This window comes from Mandrillus leucophaeus, unplaced genomic scaffold (genome assembly GCF_000951045.1).
Source record: "Mandrillus leucophaeus isolate KB7577 unplaced genomic scaffold, Mleu.le_1.0 Scaffold49, whole genome shotgun sequence".
In the NCBI taxonomy this organism is placed as follows: domain Eukaryota; kingdom Metazoa; phylum Chordata; class Mammalia; order Primates; family Cercopithecidae; genus Mandrillus; species Mandrillus leucophaeus.
In genome coordinates, this window is record NW_012105253.1 from 3,858,092 (window position 1) to 3,871,534 (window position 13,443).

The 13,443-nt window shown below is 39.5% G+C and overlaps 1 protein-coding gene across 2 annotated transcripts in view; it reads left to right on the forward strand.

The window, feature by feature from the left end:
- Positions 1 to 8,422, forward strand: part of SVOPL (SVOP-like) — an 89,081-nt gene extending 80,659 nt beyond the window's left edge. For both annotated transcript variants that reach the window (XM_011995475.1, XM_011995476.1), the window contains 2 exons: positions 4,822 to 4,935; positions 8,089 to 8,422. In XM_011995475.1, the coding sequence (XP_011850865.1) occupies positions 4,822 to 4,935; positions 8,089 to 8,100 (126 nt within the window). In that variant the 3' untranslated portion in view covers positions 8,101 to 8,422. The remainder of the gene's footprint in view (positions 1 to 4,821; positions 4,936 to 8,088) is intronic.
- The last annotated feature ends 5,021 nt before the right edge of the window (positions 8,423 to 13,443 follow it).

Genomic DNA, 13,443 nt, shown 5'->3' on the forward strand with positions numbered 1-13,443 from the left:
GGGTTCAAGCAATTCTCCTGCTTCAGCCTCCTGAGTAGCTGGGACTACAGGCAAGCGCCACGACGCCCGGCTAATTTTTGTACTTTTAGTAGCGATGGGGTTTCGCCATGTTGGCCAGGGTGGTCTCGATCTCTTGACCTCGTGATCCGCCTGCCTCGGCCTCCCAAAGTGCTGGGATTACAGGTGTCAGCCACCGCGCTCGGCCCATTTCCTTCTTCTTTAAGGCTGACTCTTCTTTCATTGCATGTATATATCACACTTTATTCATCTGTTGGTGGACACATGAGTTGTTTCCATATTTTGGCTACTGTGTAATGCTGCGGTGAGCATTTGCGGTGGGAGGGCAGATATCTTTCCAAGGTGGTGATTTTATTTTCTTAGGGTGTGTATCCAGCAGAGGGATTGCTGAATCGTCTGGTAGTACTACTTTTAACTTCCTTAGAAATATCAATAGGATTTTCCATAGTGGCTTCATACTGACAGTGGGTTTCCTTTCTCTACATTCTCGCCAAAGCTTATCTTGTCTTTGTGATAGACATGTGTGAGGTGATATACCTCACTGTGGTTTTGATTTTCATTTTCCTGATGATCAGTGAGGTTGAGCACATTTTCATATACCTCTTGGCCATTTGTATGGCTTCTTTGGAGAAATGACTATTCAGGTCTATAAACACATTGTTAAACACATTGTTAAAGCATCCATTTGTTTTCATCATCACCAAAAGGGATAGCATTTTTGTTTTCTTTTGAGACAGTGTTTCACTCTGTCACTGAGACTGGAATGCAATGGCAAAATCATGGCTCATTACAGTCTCAAACTTCTGGGCTCCAGTGATCCTTCCACCTCAGCCTTCTGAGTAGCTGAGAGTACAGGTGTGTGCTGCTGTGTCTGACTGATTTTTTTATTATCTGTAGAGACAGGGTCTGCCTCTGTTGCCCAGGCTGGTCATGAACTCCTGGGCTCTAGCTAGAGATCCTCCCACCTCAGCCGCCCAAAGCTCTGCAGTTACAGGTGTGAGCCACTGTGCCTGGCCAGGGATAGCGAGTTTTTAAACCTTTTTCAGTCTGGTGAACGATAAATTATATCTTGTCTTAATTTGCACGTTGTTCATTATTAATCAATTTCAGCAGCTTTCATTTACTATCTTTTTATATTTTATTAAATTTTTAATGTAATTTGCAATTTTTCTACAGGCTGTTAGCCATGTGTCATCATACTACAGATGTTTTTACATTGTTTCTAATTTGGTTTTACGATCAAGTTTTTTGGCAAACAAAATATTAATTCGTATGTAGTCAATTTACCAATTATTTTCACTTAAGGTGTTTGTTTTCTGTCAGGCTTCAATGGCCTTCATCACTTGTTCATATTTCTGCAAATATTTATAAAAATTGAAAGTTCAGAGGCTTTCAGTGTTTCATCTAACTTTAAATTGATTTTTTTCTTTTCTTTTTTTTTTTTTTTTTTTTTTTTTACGGAGTCTCGCTCCATCATCCAGGCTGGAGTTCAGTGGCGTGATCTCAGCTCACTGCAACCTCTGCCTCCCGGGTTCAAGCAATTCTTCTGTCTCAGCCTCCTGAGTAGCTGGGACTACAGGTGTGCACCACCATGCTTGGCTAATTTTTGTACTTGTAGTAGAGATGGGGTTTCACCTTGTTGGTCAGGCTGGTCTCAAACTCCTGACCTCAGGTGATCCACCCACCTTGGCCTCCCAAAGTGCTGCGATTACAGGCTTGAACCACCGCGCCCAGCAAATTGAGTTTTTCATAATTTATTTATACACAAGGCCTGAAGTAAGGATCTAGCTTTAAAAAGCAACAAAACAATGCCTAGCTGGCTGCTCCGAGGCCATCAGTCATCCTTGTCTGTCTCCCCTCAAATGATTAAACATGTTCCTGTTATATAATAAGCCAAATGCCCATAGATGTTTGGATCTATTTTGTGACTCACTGCTTTACTGATCTCTTTATTCTAGCACCAACACTACACTGCTAATGACTGCAACTTTAATTTCTCCTAGGTAAATAACCCCTCCGACTCCCTGTACCTCCACATGTTTTCAGAAGTTGCCTAATTTTTTATATGTTAATTCTTTTCAAATTAACTTTACTACATAAGGAATCCAGTTTATTTAAGAAGTTTGTTGTAGTTTGTCTTTTGACATTTCTGTATCTCTTACTATTATTATTTTTTGGAGACGGATCCCGCTAGGTTGGAGTACAATTACAGGGACTCTTCTCGGGTACAATTATAGAACACCGCAGCCTCTGACTCCTGGCCTTAAGTGGTCCTTCTGCCTTAACCTCCCAAGTGTCTGGGACTGCAGGTGCGTGCTACTCTGCCCAGCCAAGTTAACTTTCGAATTCGTGTTTTTTCAAAATCCTGTTGGCATTTTAATTTCTATTAGAATTACAGATTGTTTTGGTGAAGATTATATTTTTATAAGATTGTATTTTCCTAAGAACTGAAATAGATTTTTTGTGTATTTAGTAGTTATAATTTTCTTATACATTTCTTGTTAAGTTTAATCCTAAGTATTCTGTTTTTGTTCCTATTAGCTCTGTCCTATAAATTTAACATGTTGTGTTTTCATTCCATTCCATGTATTTTTAATTTTTCTTGAGACTTCTTTAGCGCGTGGATTACACAGAAGTGTTTGGAGATTTTGCTGTTACCTGTTCTTAGCTTGACATCCTTTTAGGACTAGAACACACTCTCTGATTTCAATTCTTTTAAATCTGTTGAGATTCATTTTAGGGCCCTGGATATGGCTTATCTTGGTGAACGTTAAGTGGGCACCTGAACAGAAGATATATTCTGCTGTTATAGGGTGTACTGTCCTACAAGTGTCAGTTAGATCCCATTGTTTGATGGTGTCATAAAGTTCTCTGCTGATTTGCTATCTAATAGTTCTCTCAATTGTTGAGGTAGGAGTATTAAAGTCTCCAACTATTCATGGATGTCTGTTTTTCCTTTTATTTCTAACAGTTTCGCTGAATGTATTTTGAAGCTCTTTTGTTTGATGTATAACCTTTAGTATAGCCACGTCTTCTTGGTGGATTGAGCCTTGTGTCATTATATAATGTCTCTCTATCCCTAGTCTGGGTTGCTTTTTAGAAGAAGAGATTAACAACAGATCTCTTTACTTTTGATCTAGTAAATCTGGAGTGGTCTCTGAAAATCTGCATTTTAACAAATTTCCAAGATTATTTTTATAATCAGGTATTACTCAGAGTTCTTGCTTACAAACAATAGAAACTGACTTTAGAAAACTTAAGTAGAATTTATCGAAAAAATATCTGGTAACATCTAGTGGATTGTGGAGTCTTGTTACGAAGCTTCAGGGAAGCCAGAACGCCTAGGCAGTTACTCTCCCTGACCGTGACTGCTGGAGCACAGGTAGGTGACCCAAACTCAACTCATCTGGGTCTCACACTACCCAGGACTTTAAATGTGGTATAAGGATATAAAGTGGGGATAGTTTAGGATTCGTTCTGGTGGTGGTGAGAATTTTGGTGTCCAGTAATAGAAGTAGCAATAATGACAGAATCTAGACACGTGCCTAATTATGGCATGATCTGATCTTAACTCAGACTGCCTGGCCTTTTGGTTTCTATCCCTTTTCTGAGCTTGCTTCCGAGACTTCCAGCAGTAAACACGCGTACGCGCGCGCGCGCACACACACACACACACACACACGTTATACAAACTCCTGTTTGGGGAAAATTGTAATTTTGGGAGAAAAATCAGCATAGTACCTATAACTTGCTAGGGCAATTGCAAAATAATTAGTGAGATCGATGTTGTGGGTTCTGTTTGCACAGTGAGTGGAATTATTTAGTGTTTTGGAAGGCAGCAGCCCTGAAACACAGGAGGTATACTCCCAAATTGTGTATCATAAGGGAACCTAAGTGGTGGTGGTACCACCAGGCTGTGTGTCAGGATCTGTATGTGACGTTGGACAAGTAGTTACTGAGACTAGTCACTTAGTCTAGGCTCATCTGTAAAGGGAAGAAATTGTATTCAGCCAGATAGTTTCTAGGCCATTCTGAATTATAATATGTTATTCTATGATTCTAGAGAGCTTTGCTGTTGGTTAACCACTTCATACTTTACTGTTGTTGTGAGATTCATGGAGAACTACCAAGAACACAGACCAAGAGAAACTGAAGTATGAGATGGAGTATCTGAATTAGCCAGTATCTGCATGAAAAGATCCAGGCCAAAGTGTGTGTTCAGATGGACAGAAACCCAGTTACTGTGGAAAAATTGACACCAAAGAGTTCTGGTGTCACACAAGGCTTGTCACACAACTCCATAACCAGAGACAAGACACATTAGCAATCCTTTCAGAGACCCTGAGATAACATCTCTTCCAAAAAAAAAAAAACTTTTGCCTGTTTCGTGCTGTCAGAACTGAAGGGATAATGGATATTTGGCAGAGAGAGGATATAGCATGAAGTGAGAGTTAGAAGTTAAGCAAGTTGAATTGGTATGAGAAAGGGGGTGGGAAAACGGGCAGATCCCCCATCTTCTCCAGATATCAAAACTTGGCTCTGGAGATGACTGACAGGTGGGTGCCAAGAGGGGTCTTACCTGGCCAACGCGTGTTAATGCCGGTCCCTGCTCTTGGCCTAATCATACAAAATGACTACACCAGAGTGGCTCAGATAAATCAATTTGTCAGGAAGGGTACAACCTGCAGAATGGCTGTAAAGGACCATGTTAGTGAAGTGACTCCGTATTTTCCCTTTCACATAAAGAACAGTTTAGAGGTGACTGGAGCATAATAAAGTGAGTAATTCTCTTGTGACTTGCAGGTTCTTATGAGTGCTTCAATACTGGGGGCCCTGTGTCTCTTCTCGTCGGTCTGTGTTGTATGTGCCATTTCTGCATTTACTCTCCCCATTGAAACCAAAGGACGGGCCCTCCAGGTGAGTGATGCAGGGAGCTCTGAAGTCTTTTCGACTACCACTGTTGCCCAGAGGAAATGAACTTGGTATATGGTCATCACTGTAGTTAAGATAACTGGTAATTCATATCAAGTTTCTTTCTGTAAAGTTGCGGTTTGAATAACAAGAACTTTTTTTTTTTTTTCCTAGTGACAGTTGTAGAGGCCTCGGGATTCTACCCTTCCCGCTTTTCTTTTTCTTTTTCTTTTTTTTTTCAGACAGAGTCTCACTCTGTCTCCCAGGCTGGAGTGCAGTGGCACGATCTTGGCTCACTGCAACATCCACCTCCTAGCGATTCTCCTGCCTCAGCCTCCCTTATAGCTGAGACTACACGCACGTGCCACTACGCCCGGCTAATTTTTTGTATTTTTAGTAGAGACGGGGTTTCACCATGTTAGCCAGGATAGTCTCGATCTCCTGACCTCGTGATCCACCTGCCTCAGCCTCCCAAAGTGTTGGGATTACAGGCGTGAGCCACCGCGCCCAGCTGCCCTTCCCACTTTTTTATCTGAATATAAGCCTTACTGCAGAGCTGAAAATGACTGGCAGAGCTGCAACAGCTATTTGTGTTGTCCTTGGGGTCACATGGTCTTCATGTGTTGGTCCAGCTTCATTTACCTCTGGTCCCTCTGGGAAGAATTGAGTCAAAAGCTCCAATGTTGTGCCAGTCGCTTTCCAATACTAACAGCAGGACTGACTGCTCACTCTATTTTGCAAAGTACATTAAAAATATATATATATACACACACACACACACACACACACACACACACCCCCCACACACACACACACACAGACACACACGCGCACCACACCCCTACCTCAAAAGTATAAGGCATCCTTCCAGGCTCAAAGTTGAAGAGAGGGCCTCTCCTACCCCTGCCCTTATGGTTGGATTCAGTGAAGGATGGTCACCTCCAAGTACAGGTGGTGGGTCTGATGTCTTCCTGTCTTCAACACAAAGCTTGTAGCTGGTTTACAAGGGCGTGTGTGTGTGCTTATGGGGAAGGGGGAGAATGGTTGGGTTAGGCCACTGGTCACATAGTTTAGTTGACCCTGAGATGCCACCTCTCCCTGAGGCTGTAGAGTCATGGTGCTTCTGTGGCTGAGTGTGACTTGCCCTCTCTGCTACGTCCTACTCACTGTAAACCTTGTATGCGTTCATATTTGTTTTGATACTGATATGTTTTGTTTCTGTGAGTAGATACAAGGAAGGCACTATTGAGTATTAAAAAGGCAGCCGGGTGCGGTGGCTTACGGCTGTAATCCCAGCATTTTGGGAGGCTGAGGTGGGCAGATCATCTGAAGTCAGGAGTTCGAGACCAGCCTGGCCAATATGCTGAAACCCCATCTCTACTAAAAACACAAAAATTAGCCATGCCTGTAGTCCCAGCTACCGGGAGGCTGAGGCAGGAGAATCTCTTGAACCTGGGAGGCGGAGGGGTTGCAGTGAGCTGAGTTCATGCCACTGCACTCCAGCCTGGGCGACAGAATGAGACTCTGTCTCAAAAAAAAAAGCTTAGTTTGTCTTTTTTTTTTTTTTTCTTTTTTTTTTTGAGATAGAGTCTTACTCTGTCGCCCAGGCTGGAGAGCAGTGGTGTGACCTTAGCTCACTACAACCTCCGCCTCCCGAGTTGAAGTGATTCTCCTGCCTCAGCCTCCCAAGTAGCTGGGATTACAGGCACCCACCACCACACCTGGCTAATTTTTGTATTTTTAGTAGAGATGGGGTTTCACTATGTTGGCCAGGCTAGTCTCGAACTCCTGACCTCAAGAGATCCACCTGCCTTGGCTTCCTAAAGTGCTGGGATTATAGGTGTGAGCCACCGCACCCGGCCTAGTTTGCGTATCTTTAAGGCTAGTTTATTTTTAATGTAATATTGCATTTTAATCAGATTAGGTGATCTATTATGTAATTGTGAATTTAGGGCTTTGTTTAGGTTCCTTACTTGGAAAGGTGATCCAGTCACTGAGTGCTTAAAGCCAGAGATTTAGATGATCGATATGCTTGCTTCCTTTTAATTATAAGCAAAAGGATGATCAGATCCTTTATACAAATGAGGAAACTAAGACACAAGTTGAGCAACTTGTATAAAGGAGCACACTAATATTGTAGTGAGGCTAAAATTTAAACCAGACTGTAACACTAAGGAAATAGGAATTTAGTGTTACTTAATTTTGCAAATAATGATACATGTAAGTGGAAACCTGACTCAGCATCTAGAATCTCCTATTCAAGTCATATCTACCTAGAAGACTTTTCCTCTTCTGTTGACTGGGACTTGGTTTTAGCACTATGTGGAAATGATTCTGCATGATTGTTTATAACCTTTTAAACAAACAAGTAGGTTCAATACATACAATTGTCTAGGCATGTATCCCTTGATGACTGCCACTAACTGGCTACATGTCTTTGGGAAAAATCTTAAAATACACAGCCACACCCACTCCCCCTACTTCAGTGTTGTGAGTGGTTACCATATGAAACCACCTAACTGACACCAGTACAGCTTCTAGAAATGTTTATAAGAACATGTCAAAAATCTTAACTTCCTTCCAACAACACACACAGACAACATCCTAATAATTTGGATGAACCAACCTGGTCAATAATTTTAAAGTGGTGTTGATTCTGTGTTACAACTACTCTAAGAAACTCTGATTTGAGGAGTCTGGTAAACTAAAAATCTAAAACGCTATCTAGAAAGAGAATAGTGGTCAGGTGCAGTGGCTCACAACTGTAATCCCAGCACTTTGGGAGGCTGAGGCAGGTGGATCACCTGAGGTCAGGAGTTTGAGACCAGCCTGGCCAACATGGTGAAACCCTGTCTCTAAAAAAAAAAAAAATTATATATGTATACACACACATGCGTGTATATATATGTATGCATATATGTATACATATAAATGTATATATAATGTATATAAAATATGAATTTCTCTAAATGACGTCTGCATTATATTAGAATAAAAAAGTTAGCATTATATCTTTAGATACACTAGGGTAAATGCTAGGATCTTCCCTCCTAATAATTTTTTATTAAATAATCTTCTATTACTAAACTATCAGCTGAGTATGAATGGACAAGACTTTTTAAAAGTCTGTTACTGATCTATTAAATAACTTTCTTCCAGCAAATTAAATGAAGACCTGCAAAGCTGTCTACCAGATGAGAAAAATGAATTCTATCTTCAGAACTGCGGCGCATTTTTTAAAACTTGGTTTTACTTCTGTATGCTACTCGGTAATTAGTAAAGTGATTTTTTTTTTTAAAGGCATATATGGGAATGGGGTAGGTAACTCTATATTGATCTCTTCCTTGAGGGACAATATATAAAGTACTTTTATAAAATATAACTTAAGCTTTCAAAGGGGTGTGAAAGGGAGATGGTGGGGGAAAGATGGCTTTTATTCCTTGAAATCAAGTCTGTAAACCTTTATATGAATAAATACTAAATTTTAAACTTATATTTGATATTCTCCCATGAGGTTTGTAGCTAAACTTGAACTGAAATTTTGTAGCTAAGGCAAGAACCTGGGATGATATCATTTTCAAAACAACTAGAATAGCCATCAAGTTCAAATTCAAATTCGCCTGTGTAACTTATAGCCTCCATAGTTTGATGAAAATTGCTTATTCATAAAATGCTTAAATTAGAATGAGTATTACACATAATCACCAAGAAGCAGGGAATAAACCAATTTTACCCCTTACATTCCCTGTCTCTAATTTTATTTTTTTATAGGGGGAGTCTTTGATTCTCTTGATAAAGATTAAAGAACGCAGCAAGCTTTTTGCCATCATGTAATTACAGGCCTGTCCTATTTTATTGTGCTTCCATATATTGCACTGTTACCAACAGCATGTACTCACTGTGTCTCTGTCCTGTTTTGGTCATCTGTTGTGGTGATTGGTGATCTTTGACGTTACTATTGTAATTGTTTTGAGAGTTCCACTAACCACACTCATGTAAGAAGGCAAACTTAATTGATACATGTGTGTTCTTACTGCTCTGCCTACTGGATGTTCCCCCTTCTCTCTCCTTTTCCTTAGGCCTTCCTATCCCCTGAGACTCAGTACTATTGAAATTAGGCCAAATAACCCTACAATAGCCTGTAAATGTTCAAGTGAAAGGAAGACTCACACATTTATGATTTTAAATCAAAAGCTACAAATGATGAAGCTTAGTGAGGAAGGTATGTTGAAAGCTACAGGCTCAAAGCTAGGCCTCTTCTGCCAAACAGCTAGGTTGTGCATGCACAAAGTTCTTGAAGGGTCTGGTTTAGTAAAATGCACGAATGATAAGAAAGCACAACAGCCTTATTGCTAACGTGGAGAAAGTTTGGTCTGGATAGATGAAACTATTCACAACAATCCCTTAAGTCAAAACCTAACATAGAGCAAGACCCTACCTCTCTGTGAAGGCAAGTGCAAGGTGAAGCAGCAAGTGCTAATGGAGACACTATAGCAAGTTATTTAGATCTAGCTAAAATCACTGATGGTAGTTACACTAAACAGATTTTTGTGTCGATAAAATAGCCTTCTATTGGAAGAAGATGCCAACTAGGACTTTATAGTTACACGTTAATGCTTGGCTTCAAAGAATAGACTGACTGTCTTATTAGGGACTAATGCAGCTGGTGCAGCCAATGCTCATTGACCTCAAAATTCAAGGGCCCTTAAGAATTACGCTAAATCTACTCTGCCTGTACTTTATACATAGAACAATGCTTAGATGATGGAATTATCTGTTTACGGCATGGTGAATTTTTAAGCCCATTTTTTGAGACCTATCGTTCAAAAAAAGGACTTCATCTAAAACATTACTGCTCACTGACATTGCACCTAGTCACCTAAGATCTCAATAATTTAAAGTCTGTTAACAAAACACACAGTCTGTAGACCATAGATCAAGAAGTAAAATTTGACTTTCAAGTCTTATTATTTAAGAAATATATTTCATAAAGCTATAGCTGCCACAGATAGTGATTCCACTGATGAATCTGGGCAAAGTAAACAGAAAACCTTCCGGAAACAATTCACCATTCTAGATGCCATTAAGAACATCTGTGATTCACGGGAAGAGTCAGAATAACTCAGGAGTGAGAAAGACATTGATTTGAACCTTCACAAATGACTTTTAGGGGTTCAAGATTTCAGTGAAGAAAGGTACTGTAGATGTGACAGAAATACCAAGAGAACTAGAAGTGGAGACTGAAGATGTGACTGAATTGCTGTAATCTCAAACTTGAACAGATGAGGACTTGCTTCTTGTGGATGAGCAAAGAAAGTGGTTTCTTGAGGTAGAGTCTACTCCTGGTGAAGATGCTGTGACCATTGTTGAAATGACAACAAAGGATTTAGAATATTATATGAACTTAGTTGATAAAGCAGTGGCAGAGTTTGAGAAGATTGACTCTAATTCTGAAAGATGTTCTACTGTGGGTCAAATACTATCAAACAGCATCATGTGCTACAGAGAAATCTTTCATAAAAGGAAGAGTCCATTGATGCAGCAAACTTCATTAAGAAATTGCCACAGCCACCCCAGCCCTCAGCAACTGCTACTCTGAACCGTCAGCAGCCATCCATATTGAGGCTAGACTCTCCATCAGCAAAAGATTGACGTGCTGAAGGCTTAGATGATTGCACTTCTCCGTAATGAATTATTTCAAAATTAAGATATGTGAGAAGCTATTTGGCGAAAGAAAATTAAGGTATGTAGATTTTTTAGATATAATGCTATTGCACACTTAATAGACTACAGTATAAACATAACTTTTATAAGCACTGGGAAACCAAACTATTTGTGACCATTTTTATTGTGATATTTGCTTTATTGCAGTGGTCTGGAACTGAAACCGCAATCTCTGTTGTATGCCTCTACTTACATGCTATTTGTTTTGAAACCATTCCATGCATGCAAGACATCACACCTGTGCACACTAAACTCTTAAGGTTATGTATGCTGTAGAAAGCAACTAAGGTTTATGCGTTTATGCATTTATGTTTTTTCTCTTAATTGCTGTTCAGCCTTCTAGAGTCTCTTTAAAGCAGTCTATAATGGCTTGTAAGTTGTATTCCTAGGTATTTTATTCTCTTTGTAGCAATTGTGAATGGGAGTTTACTCATGATTTGGTGCTGTTTGTCGTTATTGGTGTATAGGAATGCTTGTAATTTTTGTAGATTGATTTTGTATCCTTAGACTTTGCTGAAGTTGCTTATCAGCTTAAGGAGATTTGGGGTTGAGACGATGAGGTTTTCTAAATACACAATCATGACAATCTGCAGAGACAACTTGACTTACTCTTTTCCTAATTGAATACCCTTTCTTTCTTTCTCTTGCCTGGTTGCCCTGGCCAGAACTTCCAATACTATGTTGAATAGGAGTGGTGAGAGGGCATCCTTTTCTTGGGTATTTTCAAAGGGAATGCTTCCAGTTTCTGCCCATTCAGTATATTGGCTGTGGGTTTGTCATAAATAGCTTTTATTTTGAAATGTTTCATCAGTACCTAGAGTTTTTATCATAAAGGGCTGGTGAATTTTGTTGAAGGCCTTTTCTGCATCTATTGAGATAATCATGTGGTTTTTGTCTTTGGTTCTGTTTATATGCTGGATTACGTTTATTGATTTGCGTATGTTGAACCAGTCTTGCATCCCAGGGATGACGCTGACTTGATGGTGGTGGGTAAGCTTTTTGATGTACTGTTGGATTCGGTTTGCCAGTATTTTACTGAGGATTTTCATACTTCTGTTCATTAGGAATATTGGCCTGAAATTTTGCAAAAACTTTTATAATATGAATGCCAAAATATTTATTTTGAACTGTTTGTACCTTGGGTTTTCTTAACATACAACCTCATTAGTAAATCCCTAAAAGGACCAGTCAGATAAACCAGCATCACCATCAAAGTCTGGTACTTGGTGGCCTAGTTTGTTTTTGCTTCTTGTTAAGAACACCCTGGGCTGAATGCGATGGCTCATGCCTGTAATCCCAGCACTTTGGGAGGCTGAGGCAGGAGGATCGCCAGAACCCAGGAGATGGAGGCTGCAATGAGCCATGATGGTCCCACTGCACTCCTGCCTGGATGACAGAGGGAGACCCTGCCTAAAAAAAAAATAATAATAGAGAACACCCTGATTTTTCCTTGGAGAAATGCCACTTCTTAGGTCAGTACATTTTCATTTAAAAGGTGAGGAGGGCTTAACTCTGGTTGATCTGTATATTCTATCCTCTCCCTCAAAGCAATGGCAATTGGGATTCAGTCATCTGCAATGGAAAGATTCCTGACTGAATTTTCTGGTTCAGTTATCTTGGGGTTAAAGGCATTAGTACATAGGCAAAGAATCCATATTCCCAAGTATCTTACAGGGAATGTTAAAACAGCCTTTATTCCATACCACATGTGGAAACATGGGAAAATAATTTTATTAAATGTTTAACTTGCAACTAACAAGGAAAGATTTTTTTAGGACTCAAATTAGGACTTAATTTGAAAATTAAGGAAGCAAATAGGTTGGCCCCATGAAAGATCTGTTAAATATCCAATAGTAAATTTAAAACATAGTAATTCTCAGAAATTATGAGAATCAAAACCTTTCAAACTTTACAAGTGGAATTAACATAGCTAAATTTTTTAAGTGACTCCCAAAAGTCCCCACTCTGTGTCTTTCCCTCCTTCCCCAAATAACTTCCAGACAAGTAGAAGTTTTCATGGCATCTTTGGTTCTAGTTTGGGAGTGGCTGGTATGAGGCAGAATAATCCAAGATATTTACCACCTGCTTTCCTTCCTGTCAATTTTTAAAAAATCTTTTAAGGCTGGTGAAATACATGTGTTAGAATTTTAAAAAACTGTTTTCCTATTACAGCTATTTATGGACTAGTAGCTTGCCCCTATATGTATCAGTGTTACAGCCAGGGGAACAACAGGAGTAGTAACGGAGGCTCAAAGAAGTTAGAACTCTGCTGAAGTAATATTCAGTAATTTTTCCATTAAAAGATCCTTGTGGTAAAATATTGACAGTAAAAATCCATCAAAGTTAATTTTTATTAAAACCAAAGCACCAGTCTGCCCCCAAAAATTAAAAATGAAGACTACTACCTCAGATGTCCCTCTCAATAAGTAAAACCTTCATGGGGAAAAATCTGTGATCTGATTGGCTAGCATTATTCTCACTCAGAAACATAATACCAGTATGTGAATTACAACAGTAAATTCACATTCAAGATGAATATGCAATAAACATTTATAAAAAGACATCAACTATTTACATAGGGCTATAAAATACTTTTAAAAATATATAAATGGTTATTTAAAAGGAGGAGCTCAATTTCAGTAAGAAATCAGATGGTTGAACGCGTGGTCACCATAATTTCTTTTTCTTTTCTTTTTTTTGTTTGAGACAGAGTTTCGCTTTTGTTGCCCAGGCTGGAGTGCAATGGTGTGATCTCGGCTTACGGCAACCTCCACCTCCTGGGTTCAAGTG